At 39.7% G+C, this 18,940-nt stretch overlaps 3 protein-coding genes across 3 annotated transcripts; 2 read left to right on the plus strand and 1 right to left on the minus strand.

Moving 5' to 3' along the window:
* Positions 1–1,690: 1,690 nt before the first annotated feature.
* LOC127748574 (uncharacterized) lies at positions 1,691–2,441 on the plus strand. Its single transcript, XM_052263445.1, has 2 exons — positions 1,691–2,022; positions 2,113–2,441. Exons 1-2 carry the CDS (start codon positions 1,733–1,735, stop codon positions 2,156–2,158), a joined length of 336 nt encoding a protein of 111 aa, XP_052119405.1. The 5' UTR covers positions 1,691–1,732; the 3' UTR covers positions 2,159–2,441.
* A 1,155-nt stretch (positions 2,442–3,596) lies between these two features.
* On the plus strand, positions 3,597–5,726 carry LOC127748532 (uncharacterized). Its single transcript, XM_052263164.1, has one exon. It carries the CDS (start codon positions 3,597–3,599, stop codon positions 5,724–5,726), a length of 2,130 nt encoding a protein of 709 aa, XP_052119124.1.
* A 7,963-nt stretch (positions 5,727–13,689) lies between these two features.
* Positions 13,690–15,729, minus strand: LOC107495929 (uncharacterized; the record flags this gene model as incomplete). Its single annotated transcript, XM_052263444.1, is given in 3 exon segments — positions 13,690–14,178; positions 14,263–15,278; positions 15,500–15,729. Coding segments are annotated over 3 exon segments (1,295 nt in total), but the record flags the coding sequence as incomplete, so codon positions are not given.
* Between the last annotated feature and the right edge of the window lie 3,211 nt (positions 15,730–18,940).

Consider the following 18,940-nt stretch of genomic DNA (forward strand, 5'->3'; position numbering starts at 1 on the left):
TATATTGTGCGATTATATTAGATTAAATCGGATATAAAAAGTAGATCTAAAATTCGATCCAATACAGCAGTCTACAAAAAATAAAATCCAATTAAATCCAAATGAATTGGATGAAACGTTTAATTTGGTTTATTTGAACACCCCTGACCAAGACACATGCAGTAGCACTGGGGAGTGTTAATACTTAACACATGCAGACATGCAGTAGTCACCTCCTTCGACGGCTGCATCAAAATTGAGCTTGTAGCCAATAATGCCCCTTTGGTTACCTTCGTTACCGGCGGATGTATCGGTATCCGCTATCCTGTCCAGCGTGGCCGCCGCCACGGTCACTGCCGCATCCTTCTTCTCAATCTACAAGTCTCACCTCCGCCCGCACAAAGAGAATCTCATAACACTCCATCAAGAGCAACCCAAACGCAATCCTCGTGGCAAGATCCTGTTCGTTTCGCGAATCGGATTTTCAACTGCAGAAGCCCTAGCGAAGCGCCTCTGCAATTTGTTAGAGTCGAAAGGCCTCGTTTTGGAGGTCGTAGATGCTCGGACTTACGATCCCGAAGACCTACCCAAGGAGAACCTCATCCTCCTCCTTCATTCAACTTGGGTTGTTTGGAAGCGACCTATCGGACCGTTCTCCGACAACACCAAAGGAGCAAAGGTCTTCGCCAGTTGGCTCGTGCATAACGCGGAGAGCTTTGGGATCGGGGCGGTTGTTGTGAAGGCTTGCAATTTCACTGCATTTGTGGTGGGCAAAAGGGATGGTAAGAATTTGATGGCTAAGGCCGCCAATCATTTTAGGGATTTGGATCATGTTCGACACGATTCTGATTTTAAAGAGTGGTTGGGAAGTGTTGTTGCGACGGTTTCGGGAGATACAGTTGCTAATGGCAGGGAATCTGAACCTGAGGTCAGTTTATAAATATGACGTTTTAATTTCTTATATAATTTTATTCTAAACACTATGATTGTTGTTCTAATTCTAGGATGATGTTGGTTGTTCTGACCCAAAAAGCATATATATGTTGGTGGAAAATGTGGATGTAGTAGATAGAAAAAGAACCTTCAGGCGCAGAATGTTAATTATCTCTGAGGCCAATGGAAGTGTTGATCTTGAAGATGGAGGTCCTGTAACTGCCCAATGGCCTCTTGCAGATGATCTAACAATCGATTTCAAATTACCAAATCTTCAAGGATTTTGTTCCCTTGGTGGCAACTTGTTCACTGCTGGTGGTATCATGTGTAATAATGGACCAAAATTTGAATTTGAGCTGGAATGGCAACATTTTTTCCTGCAAAAATGTGGTGCCTCAAGTACGAAGGTTCTACTTGGATTTGGAGTTTATGCGGAAGCATGTTCTACTACCGGATGAATCCCATAGTGGTCCCATACCATGGCAAAGTGTGCATCTTTGCGGGTGACACTGCAGGTGGATATTGGGTTGAAATCTACTATCCAAAATTAGATTTATGGGAAAAAAGGGAAGTGTCCACAGATTACTTTCATAATGCTAAATCTTACTTTTTGTGGGAGGACAGAACGAAGCCTCATAAGACGACCCTCATTGTGTTTTATTGTTCTTTTGGTAAGAAACATTGGCTCATCTCATATAATTTCGAGGCCAACCTTTGGGAAGACCTCTGGTGGGGGTTTCCGCCAATTCGTGATTCTTATCCAAGGAAACTCATTCGTTTGGCATGCAGTGATTATTTACTCATTGTTGACTCTGCAGCTATGTGGTACATTTATGACTCTTCTAAGAAGAAACTTGTGGCAGATGTGCACGTGAATGGTTTGGAAGAGCTGACTGGACGGGTGTCATATGTTTTCTGTTGCCACTACAGCAGCGAGGAAAGTCTGATTTATCTCTTCATGGAACTAGATGAAAAGGTTGTTGAGGAACGTGGTGGTGATCTTGACCTTGTTCCTTATGCTATAGTCAAGCTCCAAATTGATGGTCAATTTTCTGCCAAGGTTGAATCCAAGGGTAATCTTAAAGTTGGTTCCTATAGCAAACTCTATATGTAAGCATGAACCTTTCTCTGCTTTCTTTGTTTATAATTATTATACTGTTTCAAACTTGCTCACTCTATCCATTGAGTTTCTTTATACAGGTTTGCTGTTGGTGACCAAGACACTGAATTAAAGAGAAGATTGTAGCTTAGCTTAGTTTTGTGCATCATACTGGTGTGGTGGCCATCATATTAATAGGAATATGTTTTGTTGAACAGAAATATACCCCTTTATTGTAGCTTAGGTTTGTGTAGGGATCTTCATTCTGGACTTGTGAGTTTGTTGCATTGGAATGGAAGAGGGAAGATATAGGTGGGGTTGGATGTTTTTAAGCCTTGTCCTTTTGATGCTCTTTGGGCACCCTATGATGAACACTCCTTTTTTCTCTTTGGATTATTGACTATGAACAAATTTCTCTTTATTTGATTGATCCACTTGTTGTTTCATAAATCAATATTATTTTGAATTGCGCAGTCTAAATGTTTAAAGTATACAGTACGTGTTAGCTAAAGTTGAAAAGCTTAATACTTTTCCCAATAAAAAAAATGGAAGGTAGTAGGTGGTTTAGAAATTAAAGATGACTGGCAATGCTATGAGTAATTAGAGATTTCTTGCTTTTAAGATCATATAGGAATTTTCTTCAATGTTGAATTAGATATGTACAAATTACAAAAGTTGGCTCGCTAAGATTTTAGTGGGACAGAGCAATGTGTCCAATTATGCAGGGGAGAGAGAAAGTTGATGATCGTTTTTGTTGATGGATTTAGACAAATTTAAAGAACTCATTCTCGCAAAGGAAAGGAGATGGATGAATGAATGAATGAAGATGACTAGTTTGGCTCATGAGTTTGTCATTGAAGGATAAATGTAATATTAGAAGAATTGGTAAACAAATTAATTCTTGAAACCTTTTTTAAAAGTGTAAATGTATCATCATGTTGACAGTTTTCTCATTAATTGTTACTGACGTGTTCCCCGATATCTCGGCCTTAGAGTTAGCACCAGCTAGGCAACATATGCTCGCCCCAAGAGATCAGCCCGGAATAACCGAATTAACACTCCCCTGCTAAGTCATCAGCTTGATTAGCGATATCTTCGGCCACACCCATTATCCTCGGCCCCTTATCCATAACAACAGAACCCACTCCTTAAGCAAGAGCACGCCTCTGGTCAAAGATACTAACAACGGCCTTTACCAGATACATCGGAACAGACCACATCTCCTCTACACAGGCCGCACTTATAAAAACCAACCAACGCAACCCACAAAGACAGGTCACAAAAACTTCACTCCAGTTTTAATCACTCTTTATCTCTTAATTCACACACTTACTTGAGCGTCGGAGTCCTTTTTGCAGGTGCTCCCGCCGCCGTGTTTCAAGGTACCGAGGTCATCCACAACGCTGTTCCTTGACGACTCATAGCTCAGACCAGGGATTCAGCAATCACTCTGGACTACGCATACCTCGGTCTATCTCGGACGGAACATTTGGCGCCCACCGTGGGGCCGAGCAATTAACCCCACTTTATTCTTTTTATTGTTACTTCTTTGATCTCCCTTTTTCAGATCACACGATCCCCGACCATGGCAGACAACGGGGCCCGCCAACTCACACAAGCCGAGCTTATGACCCAGATGGCCGAGCTCCAGGCAGAGGTCAAAAGGCTAGCCGAACTATCGCAACAGAACCAAGCCAACAAGCGGGATGAAAGCAACCCCAAAAGCTCGCCAACGGCCGGGACTGACCTTTTGGTCACCAACCCCCCGAAGGAGAGACTAACCTTGGACAACCCATTTTCCGAGGAGATTACCAACTACCAAATGCCAAAACATTTTACACTACCTTCCTCACTCGAGCCATATAAGGGGATTGGTGACCCCCGGGCTCACATTAAGAAATTCCAGTCCATGATGTTCTTTAACGGACCTAAAAACGAACCTATTCTTTGCAGGGCTTTTCCGACCTACCTTGACGGCGCGGCACTCCTCTGGTTCTCAAAGCTGCCTGAAGGATCGATCTCCTCTTTTGAAGAATTGGCGAGATCCTTCATAGATTATTTTGCTGCCGCCCGCATCTACGTGCACGGATCAGATTACCTCGGCACCATCCGCCAGGGTCCACAAGAAAGCCTGAAGGACTACCTAACCAGATTCGCAGACGCGACGATGGAAATACCTGACCTGGATCCTGCTGTCCATCTCCACGCCATAAAGGCCGGCCTCAAGCCAGGAAAGTTCAGAGAAACAATTGCTGTTACGAAGCCGAAAACCTTGGAGGAATTCCGAGAAAGGGCCGCGGGGCAGATGGAAATTGAAGAACTCCGGGAGGCTGAGAACAAAGATAGAAGGCAGCCACGAAAGGAAGAGAGCCGAACAATCAGATCAGGGGATGACAGAGGCGTCAGAAAGACGTTTAAACTCACACCGAAGTTTGACAACTACACTAGATTCAACACTAAGAGAGAAAGGATCATAAAGGAGATACTCAACGCCAAAATCATCAAACCCCCTGTCAGAGCCGGAAGTTACCAAGACCAACGGTTCGTGGACAGAACCAAACACTGCGCCTTCCACCAGAAATACGGCCATACCACCGATGAGTGCATCATAGCCAAGGACTTGCTGGAAAGACTAGCCCGGCAAGGACTCTTGGACAAATACATCGAGGGTTCAAGACATAGGGGAGCAAAAACGAACTCGGATGAGCAACAAACTCCAAGAAAAAAAGAAAGTGACAAATGGCCAAATAACAACCCCCCAAAAGGAGTCATCAACTGCATATCAGGAGGATTCGCATGTGGCGGAGAAACAGTGTCGGCACGGAAAAGAAGCTACCGCACCATGCTGGCAATCGAACAAACAACCCCACACAACCATACAGAAGTCGACAACCTCGAAATCACCTTCAATCAATCAGACGTGTACTCGGCCGCACCAAATGCAGACGACCCCGTGGTAATTTCCATCCAAACAGGAGATCTATTGGTAAGAAAAGTCCTTCTGGACCCAGGGAGTAGTGCAGACGTCCTTTTCTATTCTACCTTTTTAAAAATGAACTTGTCTGAAAAACTAATACAACCTTCATCCGGAGAACTCGTGGGATTCTCCGGAGAAAGGGTACCAATAAAAGGATACATATGGTTAAAAACGACGATGGGTCAGCACCCACTATCCAGAACATTCGATATACAGTATCTGATAGTGGACTGCAGCAGCCCTTACAATATTATTCTCGGGAGACCAGCTCTGAACATGTTCAGAGCGGTAATATCAACCTTTCATCTGTGTGTTAAGTTTCAGGCACAGGACGGCAGAATAGCAACGATTCATTCAGATCGCCAACAAGCTCGGCAATGCTACAACTCCAGCCTAAAAAGGTCGGACACGAAACAAAAGCAACACGAAGTCAAAACAGTACAAACTCGGGAGGAGATCCTGTCCCACGCCGAGCTTGACCCCCGAGAACACACACAAGAAAGACCTCAACCGACGGATGAGCTTCAGAAAATCCAACTGACATCAAAGTCAGAACAGGTAACATACATTGGTCAAGCGCTACAGGAACAAGAAAGGTCGGACCTCATAAAACTGCTACGAAACAATTCTGACCTATTCGCCTGGACTCCAGCAGACATGCCAGGAATAAGTCCCGATGTCATTTGCCACAAACTCGCCACTAACCCAACAAGCCGACCTATAGCCCAGAAGAAATGAAAGCTAGGAGCAGAGAAATCCAAGGCAGCCTTGGAAGAAACAGATAAGCTCCTTCAGGCCAATTTCATCAGAGAAATCCGCTTCACCACGTGGCTCTCAAACGTGGTAATGGTAAGGAAAAGCTCAGGTAAATGGCGCATGTGCGTCGACTTTACAAATTTAAACAAAGCATGTCCTAAAGATGCCTACCCCTTACCTTGCATTGACAAGCTCGTAGACAACGCCTCAGGCTTCAAAAGCCTGAGCTTTATGGACGCCTACTCTGGGTATAATCAAATACTCATGCATCCTGATGACCAAAGCAAGACAGCATTCATCACAGAACATGGAAACTTTTGCTATCGAGTAATGCCTTTTGGCTTAAAGAATGCAGGTGCAACCTATCAGCGCTTGATGGACAAGGTCTTCCACCACCAAATAGGGCGCAACATGGAAATCTATGTGGACGATATGGTCGCCAAAACCACAGAGGGAATGTCACACTCTGAAGACCTCGACAAGATATTCAGACAAATCCGAGCATATAACATGAGACTGAACCCGGAGAAGTGCGCTTTTGGAGTAAGAGGAGGAAAATTCCTCGGATTCATGCTTACCTCGCGAGGTATCGAGGCAAATCCCGAGAAGTGCTCGGCGGTACTCAATATGTCAAGCCCTACAACAATAAAACAAGCGCAGCAATTAGCAGGAAGAATAGCAGCATTATCTCGGTTCATACCCGCAGCATCAAACAGAGCATATCACCTTTTCCAAACGATATCAAAGAACAAAAAATTCCAATGGACGGAAGAAGGCGAAAAAGCTTTTTCCGAGCTCAAGACAATCCTATCATCACCTCCAGTATTACAAAAGCCAGAAATCGGTAAACCTTTATATTTATATTTATCTGTTTCAAATTTTTCTATAAGTTCGGCTCTTGTGATCGAAGCAGGAAAGATACAACGACCAATATACTTCGTAAGTAGAGTCATGCAGCCAACGGAGCAACGATACCCGAAGATAGAACAACTTGCCCTGGCATTGATAACCACGGCAAGAAGATTAAGACACTATTTCCAGAGCCATACAATCATAGTAAGGACAAACCAACCATTAAGGCAGATATTGACAAAGCCAGAACTAGCCGGACGCCTCACCAGATGGTCCATCGAGCTTTCAGAATTCGACATCCAGTTCCAACCAAGGTCGGCACTAAAATCACAAGTGCTGGCCGACTTTATCTCGGAAATGACAACCGAAAAGCGAGACAAGTCTTGGGAACTACATGTTGACGGAGCATCAAGCCGAGAAGGGAGTGGGGCAGGAATAATCCTCAAAGAGGGAGATGAAGTAATAGCCGAACAAGCACTCCAATTCCACTTCCCAGCGAGCAACAATCAGGCCGAATATGAAGCCCTCATCGCAGGACTCAAGCTCGCCCTCAACTCCCAAGTACAGAGCCTGACCACATATTGCGACTCCCTCCTCGTAGTCCAACAAATCCGAGGAGAATTCCAGGTAAAAGATCCGCTGCTCGAGCAATACTGGCTCTTAGCAAAGGATCTCATTTCAAAATTTAATTCATTTAACATACTGCATGTTAAAAGAGAAAGAAATGTAAGAGCAGATATACTATCCAAACTCGCAGCTACTAGAGCAAACACACAAACATCTGCATTAACACAGCTCTCACTCGAAAAACCAAGTACCGAGCTATTACATGTGATAAATGTTAACCACCTCCATGATTGGAGAGCTCCTTTTCTTGAATATATTAGTACAGGTGCCATACCAAGACATGAGCTCAAGCCACAACACTTCAGGCGAAGAGCCAGTCTTTACACGAACATAGGAGGAAAACTCTATAGACGAGGATTCTCACAACCACTGCTAAGATGTCTAAGCGACGATGAAGCAAAAGAAGTAATGGACGAGGTCCACGAGGGAGTCTGCGGAAACCACATCGGAGGACGAGCACTTACAGCTAAGATCATCCGAACAGGGTATTACTGGCCGACCATAAAGAGGGACTGTATCGCGAAAGTCAAAGCGTGTGAGAACTGTCAGAAACATGCAGCCATATCTACTAGGCCGGCCGAGCTATTACACACTATGGAGGTAAGCTGGCCATTCTATAGATGGGGGCTCGACATACTCGGCCCATTTCCTACAGCACCAGGACAGGTAAAATTTCTCTTAGTAGCAGTAGACTATTTCGCAAAATGGATAGAGGCACAACCATTAGCCAGGATAACTGCCGAAAAGGTACGATCATTCATATGGAAAAACATTATTTGCCGATTTGGAATCCCTAGAGAAATCATATCTGACAATGGTAGACAATTCACAGACAATAAGCTCCGCTCATTTTTAAAAAAATTTAATATAAAACATCACTTTAGCTCGGTCGAACACCCACAAACTAATGGGCAGGCTGAGGCCGCTAACCGAGTTATATTGCAGGCATTAAAGAAAAAGCTAAACGATGCTAAGGGAGAATGGGCGGAACTGATCCCGGAAGTGTTATGGGGCTACAACACAACAATTCAAACCACCACGGGCGAAACACCCTTTAAACTAGTCTATGGGTCCGAGGCACTGATTCCTATTGAGGTCGGCATCCCCACCTTAAGAGCCGACCTATACAACGAGCAACACAACCTGCAGGCACGCAATGTCGAACTCGACCTAGCCGAGGAATCCAGGGAGCTAGCAGCCATAAGGCAAAGAGCAGCGAAGCGAATAGCAGAAAAGAAACATAACAAAGGAGTATCGCCTAGAACATTCACAGAAGGAGATTTGGTGCTCAGAAAAACAGAAGAGGCCAGACGTCCCCCAGCACATGGGAAGCTCGCCGCCAACTGGGAAGGTCCGTTTCGAGTAATAAAGGTACTCGGCATGGGGGCTTATCAATTACAAACACTACAAGGCAACCCAATAGCCGGGACCTGGAATATCTCCTCCTTGAAAATGTACCAATCTTGATCTGTACAAACGGCGGATGAAGGTACTCTTTTTCCCCCTTAGAGCTTTTTTCCCAAAAAAGGGTTTTTGCCTAAGGAGGGTTTTAACGAGGCCTGACGCACAATATATTCCAACAGTGTTCAAAGCCTATCCAAATATTCTAGATTCTACAATACACAACTATGAATTATAAAATATATTCGTTATCATAACCATGCAAGTTCCAAAACAAAAGCCGACCTAAAACACGGTCGGAACCAACAAATACAGTTCAAACTAACTAAACATTCCATCTACAAAACACGTTCATTCACTTACAAATATAACTACGGAGGGGGAGGAACAGTCTCACCATGCTCCTCCGCCGACCCATCCACAACCAATTTCCCATTTATAACCACCTTCGTCATATCTAACTGTTCGGTATCAAATTCAGGAGCCAGCAAAGAGATCTGACTCACAGCCCGTTCGAAGCCATAGGAGAACATCTCCATACCATTCTCCTTCAACTCGAGGACACGAGCTGTGAGTCTCCCTTTCGCAACATCACTGTCTTTCACTTCATCTTGCAATTGCCGAATCTGATCCCTCAGTCGAGTTACCTCCTCTTCCGACTCTTTCACTTTAGCAAGGGCATCATTTTTCTCCTTCAGTGACTTCTCTAAAGCTTCTATTTTTGACTTGTACGACTTCTCCATAGTCTCGGCCTTATCCACATCCTTTTGCTGTTCGGCACCAATCAATTCGCCGGTACGACCAACACACATCAAGCGAGAACCGACGATCTGTAAGCATCACAAACTAAGTCAAATTTTTGTTGAGAGAACCAAGAAGGTGCCAAATAAGCACAACACAAACCTGAATAAACTTGCAAAGTCCCTCCATACCAATCCGACGAGTCATAAGCATGTCTCCCGGATACTGAGAAGCTCGGTCAGATAGCTCAGCAAAGTTGTAGTTCTCACTCCACAAGGAATGAGAACTCGACCCCGCAATAAAGCCGTGAAGCTTTTTCTGCCGATCAAAAGCAGAATCACCACCATGAACTTCTTGATCAGCCTCAGAAATGACTTCCAAGGAAACATCATCCCTTTTCCAACGATGAGGCCGGCCGACTAACGGAGGAAAAAGCCTGATCACCTCCTCCCTTAGGCTCAGCAGGCCCAACGCCTTTCTCCTTTTTCTTGTTCAAAAAAGATTGCAACTTCGACGGATCTAAGAGAGGTACTCGCCCACCTACGAAGAAGTCAACAAACGTCAGAAGAGTAAAACAAGTAGCAACATGAACAAAGAACAGATAAAAACGTTACCTATATAAGCCCTCAAACCCTCGATATCACCCGAATCATATAAACGCAACAGATCAGAAATAGACATACACTCCCCAGCAGTGACGCTCTCAACTAAAAAATCCAACACAAAATCCTCCTCCTCACTCCTCTCACACGCCTCAAGAATCTGATTTGGCTCGGCACACCAAAAAAGAGGGAATCTTTCACAAAGCTCATCATCTAGATAAAATGGGTACTCTGACTCAACAGACCGGACTTTGACGAACAGAGACTTGAAGTTCTTAAAAGAAGATTTATAGAGGAGGAAGACAGAACGACCAGGAAAGCTACTAAGGCAGACCCACAACCCCTTTCGAGTAGCTTTCGCTTGAAAAAGTGAGAAAAACAAATTCAGAGAACAGGGAAAGGAAAGATAATCCATTAAAACTTCGAAAGCGCGAAGGAATGCCCACGAGTTAGGGTGTAGTTGAGACGGAGCACAGTTCAGTTGGGTAAGAACAACACACTCGAAAAATGAAAATGGAAATCTCAAACCAAGCTCAACCAGACAAGGGGTGTACATGTAAAAATACAACCAATCCCCCCTCCTCTCATAAACCCTATTGTCACTAGAACACGGAAGAAGCTCAACAGTAACTCCAGAACCACTTTTTGCGAAGTTCAATCGTTTCAGGTCAGAAAGGGATTCGACACTAACGAAAGAAGATGAACGAGTCCTAACATCTTCATTAACCCAATGGTAAGGATCGCCCTCCCTAACCTCAACAGCTTGAAGCTTCTCTTTCAATTTTTCCCCCGCCATGAATCCACAAAAAAAAGCAGTAACAGTAAAAAGCAAAGAAAGAGAACTGACCTTTCGAAGACATGGCAGCGACAAAAAACGATGAGAAGATAGGGCAGCAAAAGCGTAAGTTCCAAAAGATGTGGTTATTGCAAAGCCCACTAGTTTAGTGGGCAACATTAAAAACATAACCGCAAGAAACGTGGGAAACCGAAACAGGAATTAATGTGCAATAAAAATTGACACAGGTTACTAAACAGGACTGGTTACCAAAATACCATCCAAGCTCACTATGCATTTTTCAAATTTTACAAAGTACAGCATACAAAAAATTCCAAATTCTCAAAAGCTCAGCTAATGTTCCTAACACAACACCAGCCGAGCTTGGGGGCTATGACGTGTTCCCCGATATCTCGGCCTTAGAGTTAGCACCAGCTAGGCAACATATGCTCGCCCCAAGAGATCAGCCCGGAATAACCGAATTAACACTCCCCTGCTAAGTCATCAGCTTGATTAGCAATATCTTCGGCCACACCCATTATCCTCGGCCCCTTATCCATAACAACAGAACCCACTCCTTAAGCAAGAGCACGCCTCTGGTCAAAGATACTAACAACGGCCTTTACCAGATACATCGGAACAGACCACATCTCCTCTACACAGGCCGCACTTATAAAAACCAACCAACGCAACCCACAAAGACAGGTCACAAAAACTTCACTCCAGTTTTAATCACTCTTTATCTCTTAATTCACACACTTACTTGAGCGTCGGAGTCCTTTTTGCAGGTGCTCCCGCCGCCGTGTTTCAAGGTACCGAGGTCATCCACAACGCTGTTCCTTGACGACTCATAGCTCAGACCAGGGATTCAGCAATCACTCTGGACTACTATAAAAGATAATTTATTATTACTGAATGTGTGTTTAAATTGAAGTTTATAGATAGCAGGTTGCATAAAATTGATTTTAATTAAAAGTGAGATGAGATTAGCGTAGTTTATGTTTATCAAGTTTTTATATTAAAATAAATTATAGTAAACTAAAAAGTTGTTTAGATTATATTATTCAAAATTATTTTTAGATATAAGATTATTAAAAAGAACATAAATTTAAATAGTTATTTGAATTAATTAAGTTTATAATCAAAATTAATATTTATTTATTGAATTAAAATTAGCATAAGTAATCGACAAAATGTATTTTTTATCAAAAACATAAATAATTAGTATATGAATAAAATATATTTTATTAAATTTGATTACTAATAATTTATTTAGTACTGGTTTATTTAGTACTGTTTTGGGTTATAAATGTTATTTTGATATGACTTTATGGATAATTATAGTTAATTTTTTATTTACTTTGTCTTTTTAGTAGGGTGAATGATTTATATTTTAAGAAAATTTCAATCATAAACATAATATACAACTATCATAATTATAAATTTTAACAGAACTAAACAAACAATAAAAATAAAATTTGTACACAGCAAAAATAAAGTACAACAAAAAAATAGAAGACAAGAATTTGTATAAGAAAAAAATAAAAATTTCATAAAAATAATTATATACACAAAAAAAGTAAGAATTTGTATAAGGATTTTTTTAATTTTAAAATTTTCCTATATTTTTGTACTATTTGACAATAATTTGAATTTAGAAAAATAAAAAATAAAAATATTGTTAAAATATAAAACATTGTAGTATTTTTTAAAATTTTGTAACATTTTAAAGAGTTAGTAAATATTGTATAGTTATAATCACAAAAACAAATATTACATAATTACTAGAAAGAATTATAAATGTCATCTATTTTAAAAGTATAATGTCTAAATTACTTATAAATATGAGACAACGTTTAAATCATCTCTTAAAATTTAAATTATGTGTTTTTACTCTGTACAATTTAGAATTTACGATTTTAGTATTTATTATGTAAGTTTTTAATAATTAAATTATGTGTATTATGTAAAATAGAAGGTTTAAACTTCAGAATTGAAACTTTAAAATTTTAGATTTTTAATTTGTAACAAGTTAATTATGTTTATCGTTTTGTAATTAGGTGCAAAACATAATATATAATTTTGTAATTTATAATTGAAATTAATTTGTAATTTTATAACTATAATTACTATTATTATTATCATTATTTATTTTCTCGGACTTTACCTTTATTAATGTCAACACCCAACATTTATTAGAGCCCAAAAAATGGCATACAACATCATTTTTGGACCCCTCAAAAAAAAAAGCCCAACAACATATTAATTATCAATAACAAAAATATTATTGCATCTATATTATTGTCTACCTCCATCCCTCACTGGACACACTGCAGCAGTTGTCGGAGATCATCAAGGCAACCTGCACACACGTCAACTCCTGCAGACACCTCTACTTCCCCATTGCCTCTCCCTCCTTCTCGATGCTGATATTAGGAATTTTGCTTTCTAGTTTGTTGTTTGTTTTGGGCTTTTAGCCCATTTCTCTTATCAAAAAAGAAATCTAGGATCTAGCTTCGTAGTATAGAGCTCCCATGTATTTTTTTTACCATCAATTTTTAGGTTATAATAAATTAATAATGCAATACATAGCTCAAACAGTTTTTGTTCTTTTTTAAAAACTGCATTTTGATTATATGTAAGATATACATTTAGGAGAAACACTACTATAAGAATAAGAAAGCTGTCACTTCAAATAAGTTTTCTTCAATATTAACCTTTCTCAATTTTGGCTAACATGTAGTTTATAATTTAAATTTTTAGGGTGTACAATTTGAAACTTAACAATGATCAAATAATACAAAAAAGAAATTAATGTTAATTTTTCTTTCAAAATTATTCAAATAAAAAAAATTAACAGAAGGATTTTTATTTGTATCTTAATTAACAATTTTAAAGTGTCAAATTGTCCGTTAAGAAACGTAAAATGCCCTTAAATTGACGCATTCTAATAAACATCTGCAATGCTGATTTGTGCAGCAACGACTGGATCAAACCAAAATTTGTTCCTCAAGAATCCGAAGAAATCAGGAGTTTTCAAAAGATCATAAAGCTCTGGGATTAATATCACTCCCTACAAAAACCAATAAAATTGCACCAGGCCATGCTGGTTCCACCTGCGAATGCTATGAATATTTTGAGTACTAGCTAACTCCAAAAGTCATTACATTTAACTATAGAGATCAAGGTTGTCCCAATCTAATTGATAATAAAAAGTAAAATAAAATAAAACATAATAAAAAACGAGTGTGAAATTGGTAAAGTTATTGAATAACCTCAATTCTCATCATAAGAGAGACAAAAAAGTAACTCGTCTTAAAACTATGTGATAAGAATAATACAACCTAATCTACTCTGTTCAAGAAAACATATTCCTAACAGCAACATTTATGCTACCGTAGTCTTCCCTTTAATGTCTTGGTCTACAGCAGCAAACCTGTCCACAATGGATAGGGTCACGAATTAATTGAGACATTATAATAATAGAAAGAACAGTAAGAAGAGAAAGGTGCATGCTTACACATAGTACTTCAGATGGGGACCAACTTTAAGATTACCCTTAGATTCAACCTTAGCAGAAAAATTACCCTCAGTTTGGAGCTTGACTCTGGCATAAGGAACAATGTTAATATATTGATTTGGACGGTCTATATCCCTTTTAATATCCATTTGATCTGTACTAGTAAAGACATAGATCAGACTTTCTTTGCTTGTGTGGTGACAACAAAAAACGTTAGACACCATCCCCATCTCATCCAAATCATTCACATGCACAACTGCCACGGGTTTCTTCTTAGACAAGTCATAGATGCACCAAATAGATACAATATCAATAATAAGAAGAAAATCACTGCAACCCAGACGAACGAGTTTCCTACCAGCTTTGTAATCACAAAACGGCGGAAAATTGCACTCAATGGGGCTCCAAATGTTGGCATTGAAATCATATGACATGAGCCATTGATTCACATCATCAAAAGAATACAACACAATGAGGGTTTCCCACAAAAAGTAAGAGTGAGGATTCAAGCGCATGCCGGGCACTTCCCTCTTTTCCCAAAATTCTGATTTTAGGTTGTAGATATCAACCCAATTATCACCAATGCAGCACAATTTGCCATCGTATGGAATTATTATGGGGCGCAATTGGTGGGGGAAAAGGATGGTTCTGCATAAACTCCAAATCCAAGTATGACCATCATACTTGAGGCACCAAATGTTTCTAGCGCCATAAAAATCCAGTTCTCTTTCAATATCCTCATCCAGGTCACCAAGAAAGAACAAGCTGAGACCAACGGAACAACAAAATTTTTCAGATAATGGTAAACTAGAATCGCTTGTTCCACCATGTGGAAGAGGCCATTTGACAGTTACAGGACCTCCGTCTTCAAGATCAACAGTTCCATTCTTCATGAAGTTGGCCTCACTGATAGTTAACATCCTGCGCCTGTAGGTTCTACTTCCAAATCCATCATACAGATTTTCCACCAACATATATATGCGTTTTGGATCACAACAACCAGCATCATCCTGTAACTAAGAAAACAATCATAATATTTAGGAGAAAAATAGATCACCAGTTTAAAACAATTATCTATCAAATAGAAAGCATTTCAGTACTGTAAGTATTGATAATAAATCGTATCCTGGCTATCGTCAAACCCTTAAATGAAGGTTAAATTCACAGAGAGATGAGATATGAAACCAAAAATTATATACATGTAACATATAAAGGATAAGAGCATGCAGAAATCTACCTCAGGTTCAGATTCCCTGCACATGCCATTAGCAACTTCTCCCGAAACCGTCGCAACAATGCTTCCCCACCACTCTTCAAAATCAGAACCGTATTGAACATGATCCAAATCCCTAATATGATTGACGGCCTTAGCCATCAAATTCTTACCATCCCTTTTGCCCACCACAAATGCAGTGAAATCGCAAGTCTTCACAACAACCGCTCCGATCCCAAAGCTCTCCGCGTTATTCAAGAGCCAACTAGCGAAGTCCTTTGCTCCTTTGCTGCTGTCGGCGAACGGCAGGGGAGGTTGGTTATGCGAAGTTGAATGAAGGAGGAGGATGAGGTTCTCCTTGGGTAGGTCTTCGGGATCGTAAGTCCGAGCATCTACGACCTCCAAAACGAGGCCTTTCGACTCTAACAAATTGCAGAGGCGCTTCGCCACGGCTTCTGCAGTTGAATATCCGATTTGCGAAACGAACAGGATCTTGCCACGAGGATTGCGTTTGGGTTGCTCTTGATGGAGTGTTATGAGATTCTCTTTGTGGGGGCGGAGGTGAGACTTGTAGATTAAGAAGGATGCGGCAGTGGCCGTCGCCGCCACGCTGGACAGGATAGCGGATACCGATACATCCGCCGGTAACGAAGGCAACCAAAGGGGCATTATTGGCTACAAGCTCAATTTTGATGCAGCCGTCGAAGAAGGTGGCGCTGGGGTAGTGATTCGATGTTCTTCTTTTTGAGAGAGTACAAGAGTTAATAGAGTATCTATACAATGTGTATAATGAAATTTAAGAATGTTCGATTTCGTATCGCCAATACAGGAAGCCGTAAAAAATTTTGAAAAACACCCTAAAATTCAATAAGTAAGTGTTATACCAAAGTTTGGTTAATATCTAAAAATATAAGGATAAAGGTATAAAATACAAAAAAGGATTTTAACTAATAACACAAAATTATCTATCAAAAAATATTATTATTTTGTTCTTTTCTTTAGAAACTAAAAATGCTTTTTGGATTCGATAAAACATAAATAATATCACACATTCAAATTTTTTTGTTAATTAAGACTAACTAAATTAATTATTAATAGTTAAATATGGATATATATTTCAAGGGTTTTGTTAATTATAACTTTATAACAAATAACTATAACATGTTTGATTAGTATGTTCCGTTTCTCGTCGATCATGTTTATGTTACTTGGAATGAATACAATTGTGTTTGGATAATATTTTTGTTAGCAGTAACCATTTCTTTTCTTTTTTTTTTTTACTTTGAGAATTACATTGAAATAGTAATAAAATATTAATTAGTGGGGAGTCAAAATTAAGATTCGTTCGATGATAATTAAATTAAATATTTAAACTTATTAAATCATTTAATGATTCTCAATTATTAATTTCATATAAAAATAACAGCTGCATGATGTAAGTTTTCACCATATTAATTACTTAATTTGGTATTTTATATTGAAGAGTGCTATTAGTCTTGAGCTTTCACTTTTTTTTTTGGTAATTTTGTATTTCAATGTTGTAAATCCCATTAAAATCGATAAATAAGTAGTTAATAAATCGAATTTTAATTAGAAAAATTAAAAATATATAACTAATATAAAAATAGGATAGAACTCTTCAAAACCAAAATTTTGACACTAATTTCAAAAAATTTGACCCAAAATTGAATCGAATGAGTCAAAACGGATTCAAATCGAGCTCGTAAATCCAATCGGACCATGACTTAAAGAGGGGCAGAAGCTCTTTCTTCCCCATTTCAGCAGCAACAACGCTGAAACAGATTTGGGGAGATGAGAGGTTCGGTAACCCTCATCAAACCTTCCAACCACCATAATTTTTCCGTTTGAGCTCCGATCACCGCACCGTTTGCGGGCACGCGTCCAGTGCGTCGAGCTCTACGTTTCTATCGGATCAATTTCACGGTTAAGTCTCAATTTCATTTCAGATTCTCATTCCCCCTTTCTATTTGAGAAATTAAGCTCTTGTGATGAAATCTTGCCAAATTCGGTGTTTTATGTTCGATTTAACTTCTGAAGCTTATTGGGTTTGAGTTGCTACGCGAGTGGGTGCGGTAAGAATCACCTAAACCTTAATTCAATTTTGATTTCATTAGGTAAAATCTGAATTTGGAATATATATATAGTAAGTATTTGAAGGCTTGGTGGTGATTGGAGCTAAGACTTTGGTGGGTTTTTCGAGCTTGTGAGGGGCTGTGGTTGTGATTTGTGTGGATGCCTTGGTTAAAATGCGGTGATCGGTCAAGGTATGGTTTAGGTTTCGCACGTTTAACAGATAAGGTTTTGTGAAAACTTAGGCTAGCGTACTATAGGATAAGTTGAAATAGTTAAATGTGTTAAATGATTAGTGTTTGTGATGTTGATTGATAAATTGATGTGGTGCTTGTGTTGAGTAATTGATAATGAGGGTTAAGTGTATGCATGTATATATACTAATATGATAGTGATGAATGAAGGGCTTATGATTATGGCAAAGTAATGGTATGGATAAGGTAGTAGATGGTGTTTATTTGAGTGGTGTTATTTGGAATTTTTGGTTTTGTTATGATGAATAATGTTGTGCTAATGTTTGAAGAATTTTATGAAGATGATAATATGTGGAATTGGAATAAGATGTTAGTTGTAAGTAAAATATGTAAGGTTAGAGAAATGTGATATGCTTGAGCTAAGATTGCAAGAATGGTTATGTGATGGTGAAGAGTAAATTGTATTGATTGCTATGGTATATTGGGTTAAATGGGAATGAGCTTTGAAAGGAAAAATGTGGTTTTGGAGGAAAATGAGGTTTAGTATAATTTGGTAAAAAGTGGGTTTTTGATGAACTTTGAAAGTCCATAACTTACTCCTCAAAATTTAGATGCAAATGTGGTTTGTTTTAAATTAAAGAATATTTGATAAGCTTGAGATTGATATAAGGTTTACAAAAATCCGAATTTTGTAGAGAAAGTTATGGATGACAGAAGTTTGGTATGAAAATTATGTATGCAGGTGGCTAATTCTGGTTCTGCAACTTCTGGCAATCGGTTATTTTTTTGAAAGAACTTGCATCCACGCGTACGCGTGACGCGTGGCGTGGCATTTTAAACCACGCAGGCGCGAGTAGCCATGCGTGCGCGTGATGAGCCAACATGCATGACCACACGTACACATGACCCACGCGTACGCGTGACATGCTGTGTTCACCTACGCGTACGCATGGTAAGGGAATGTGCGCGCGTGCTACCTTTTCACACTACCACGCGTATGCGTGGCCTATGCTTGCTACAAAACTGGAATTTTGTGTTTTAAACCCAATTTTCACTTCTAAACCTCCATTTTCTTCCTTTTAGACTTAAGGTATAGTGCTAAGTCCAATAGCTAGTTGAAGCTAGGAAAATAAGGTAACTTAAGGGTGAAGTAAAGTTGAAAAGATGATGATTTAGGTGT

Source organism: Arachis duranensis, chromosome 6 (assembly GCF_000817695.3).
Source record: "Arachis duranensis cultivar V14167 chromosome 6, aradu.V14167.gnm2.J7QH, whole genome shotgun sequence".
Classification (NCBI taxonomy): Eukaryota; Viridiplantae; Streptophyta; class Magnoliopsida; order Fabales; family Fabaceae; genus Arachis; species Arachis duranensis.

Coding starts and splice junctions, on each gene's coding strand:
- LOC127748574 (XM_052263445.1), top strand. CDS start 1,733: ATGTGGTACATTTATGACTCTTCTAAGAAGAAACTTGTGGCAGATGTG. Junction 2,023..2,112: donor TCCTATAGCAAACTCTATAT/GTAAGCATGAAC, acceptor TTCTTTATACAG/GTTTGCTGTTGGTGACCAAG.
- LOC127748532 (XM_052263164.1), top strand. CDS start 3,597: ATGGCAGACAACGGGGCCCGCCAACTCACACAAGCCGAGCTTATGACC.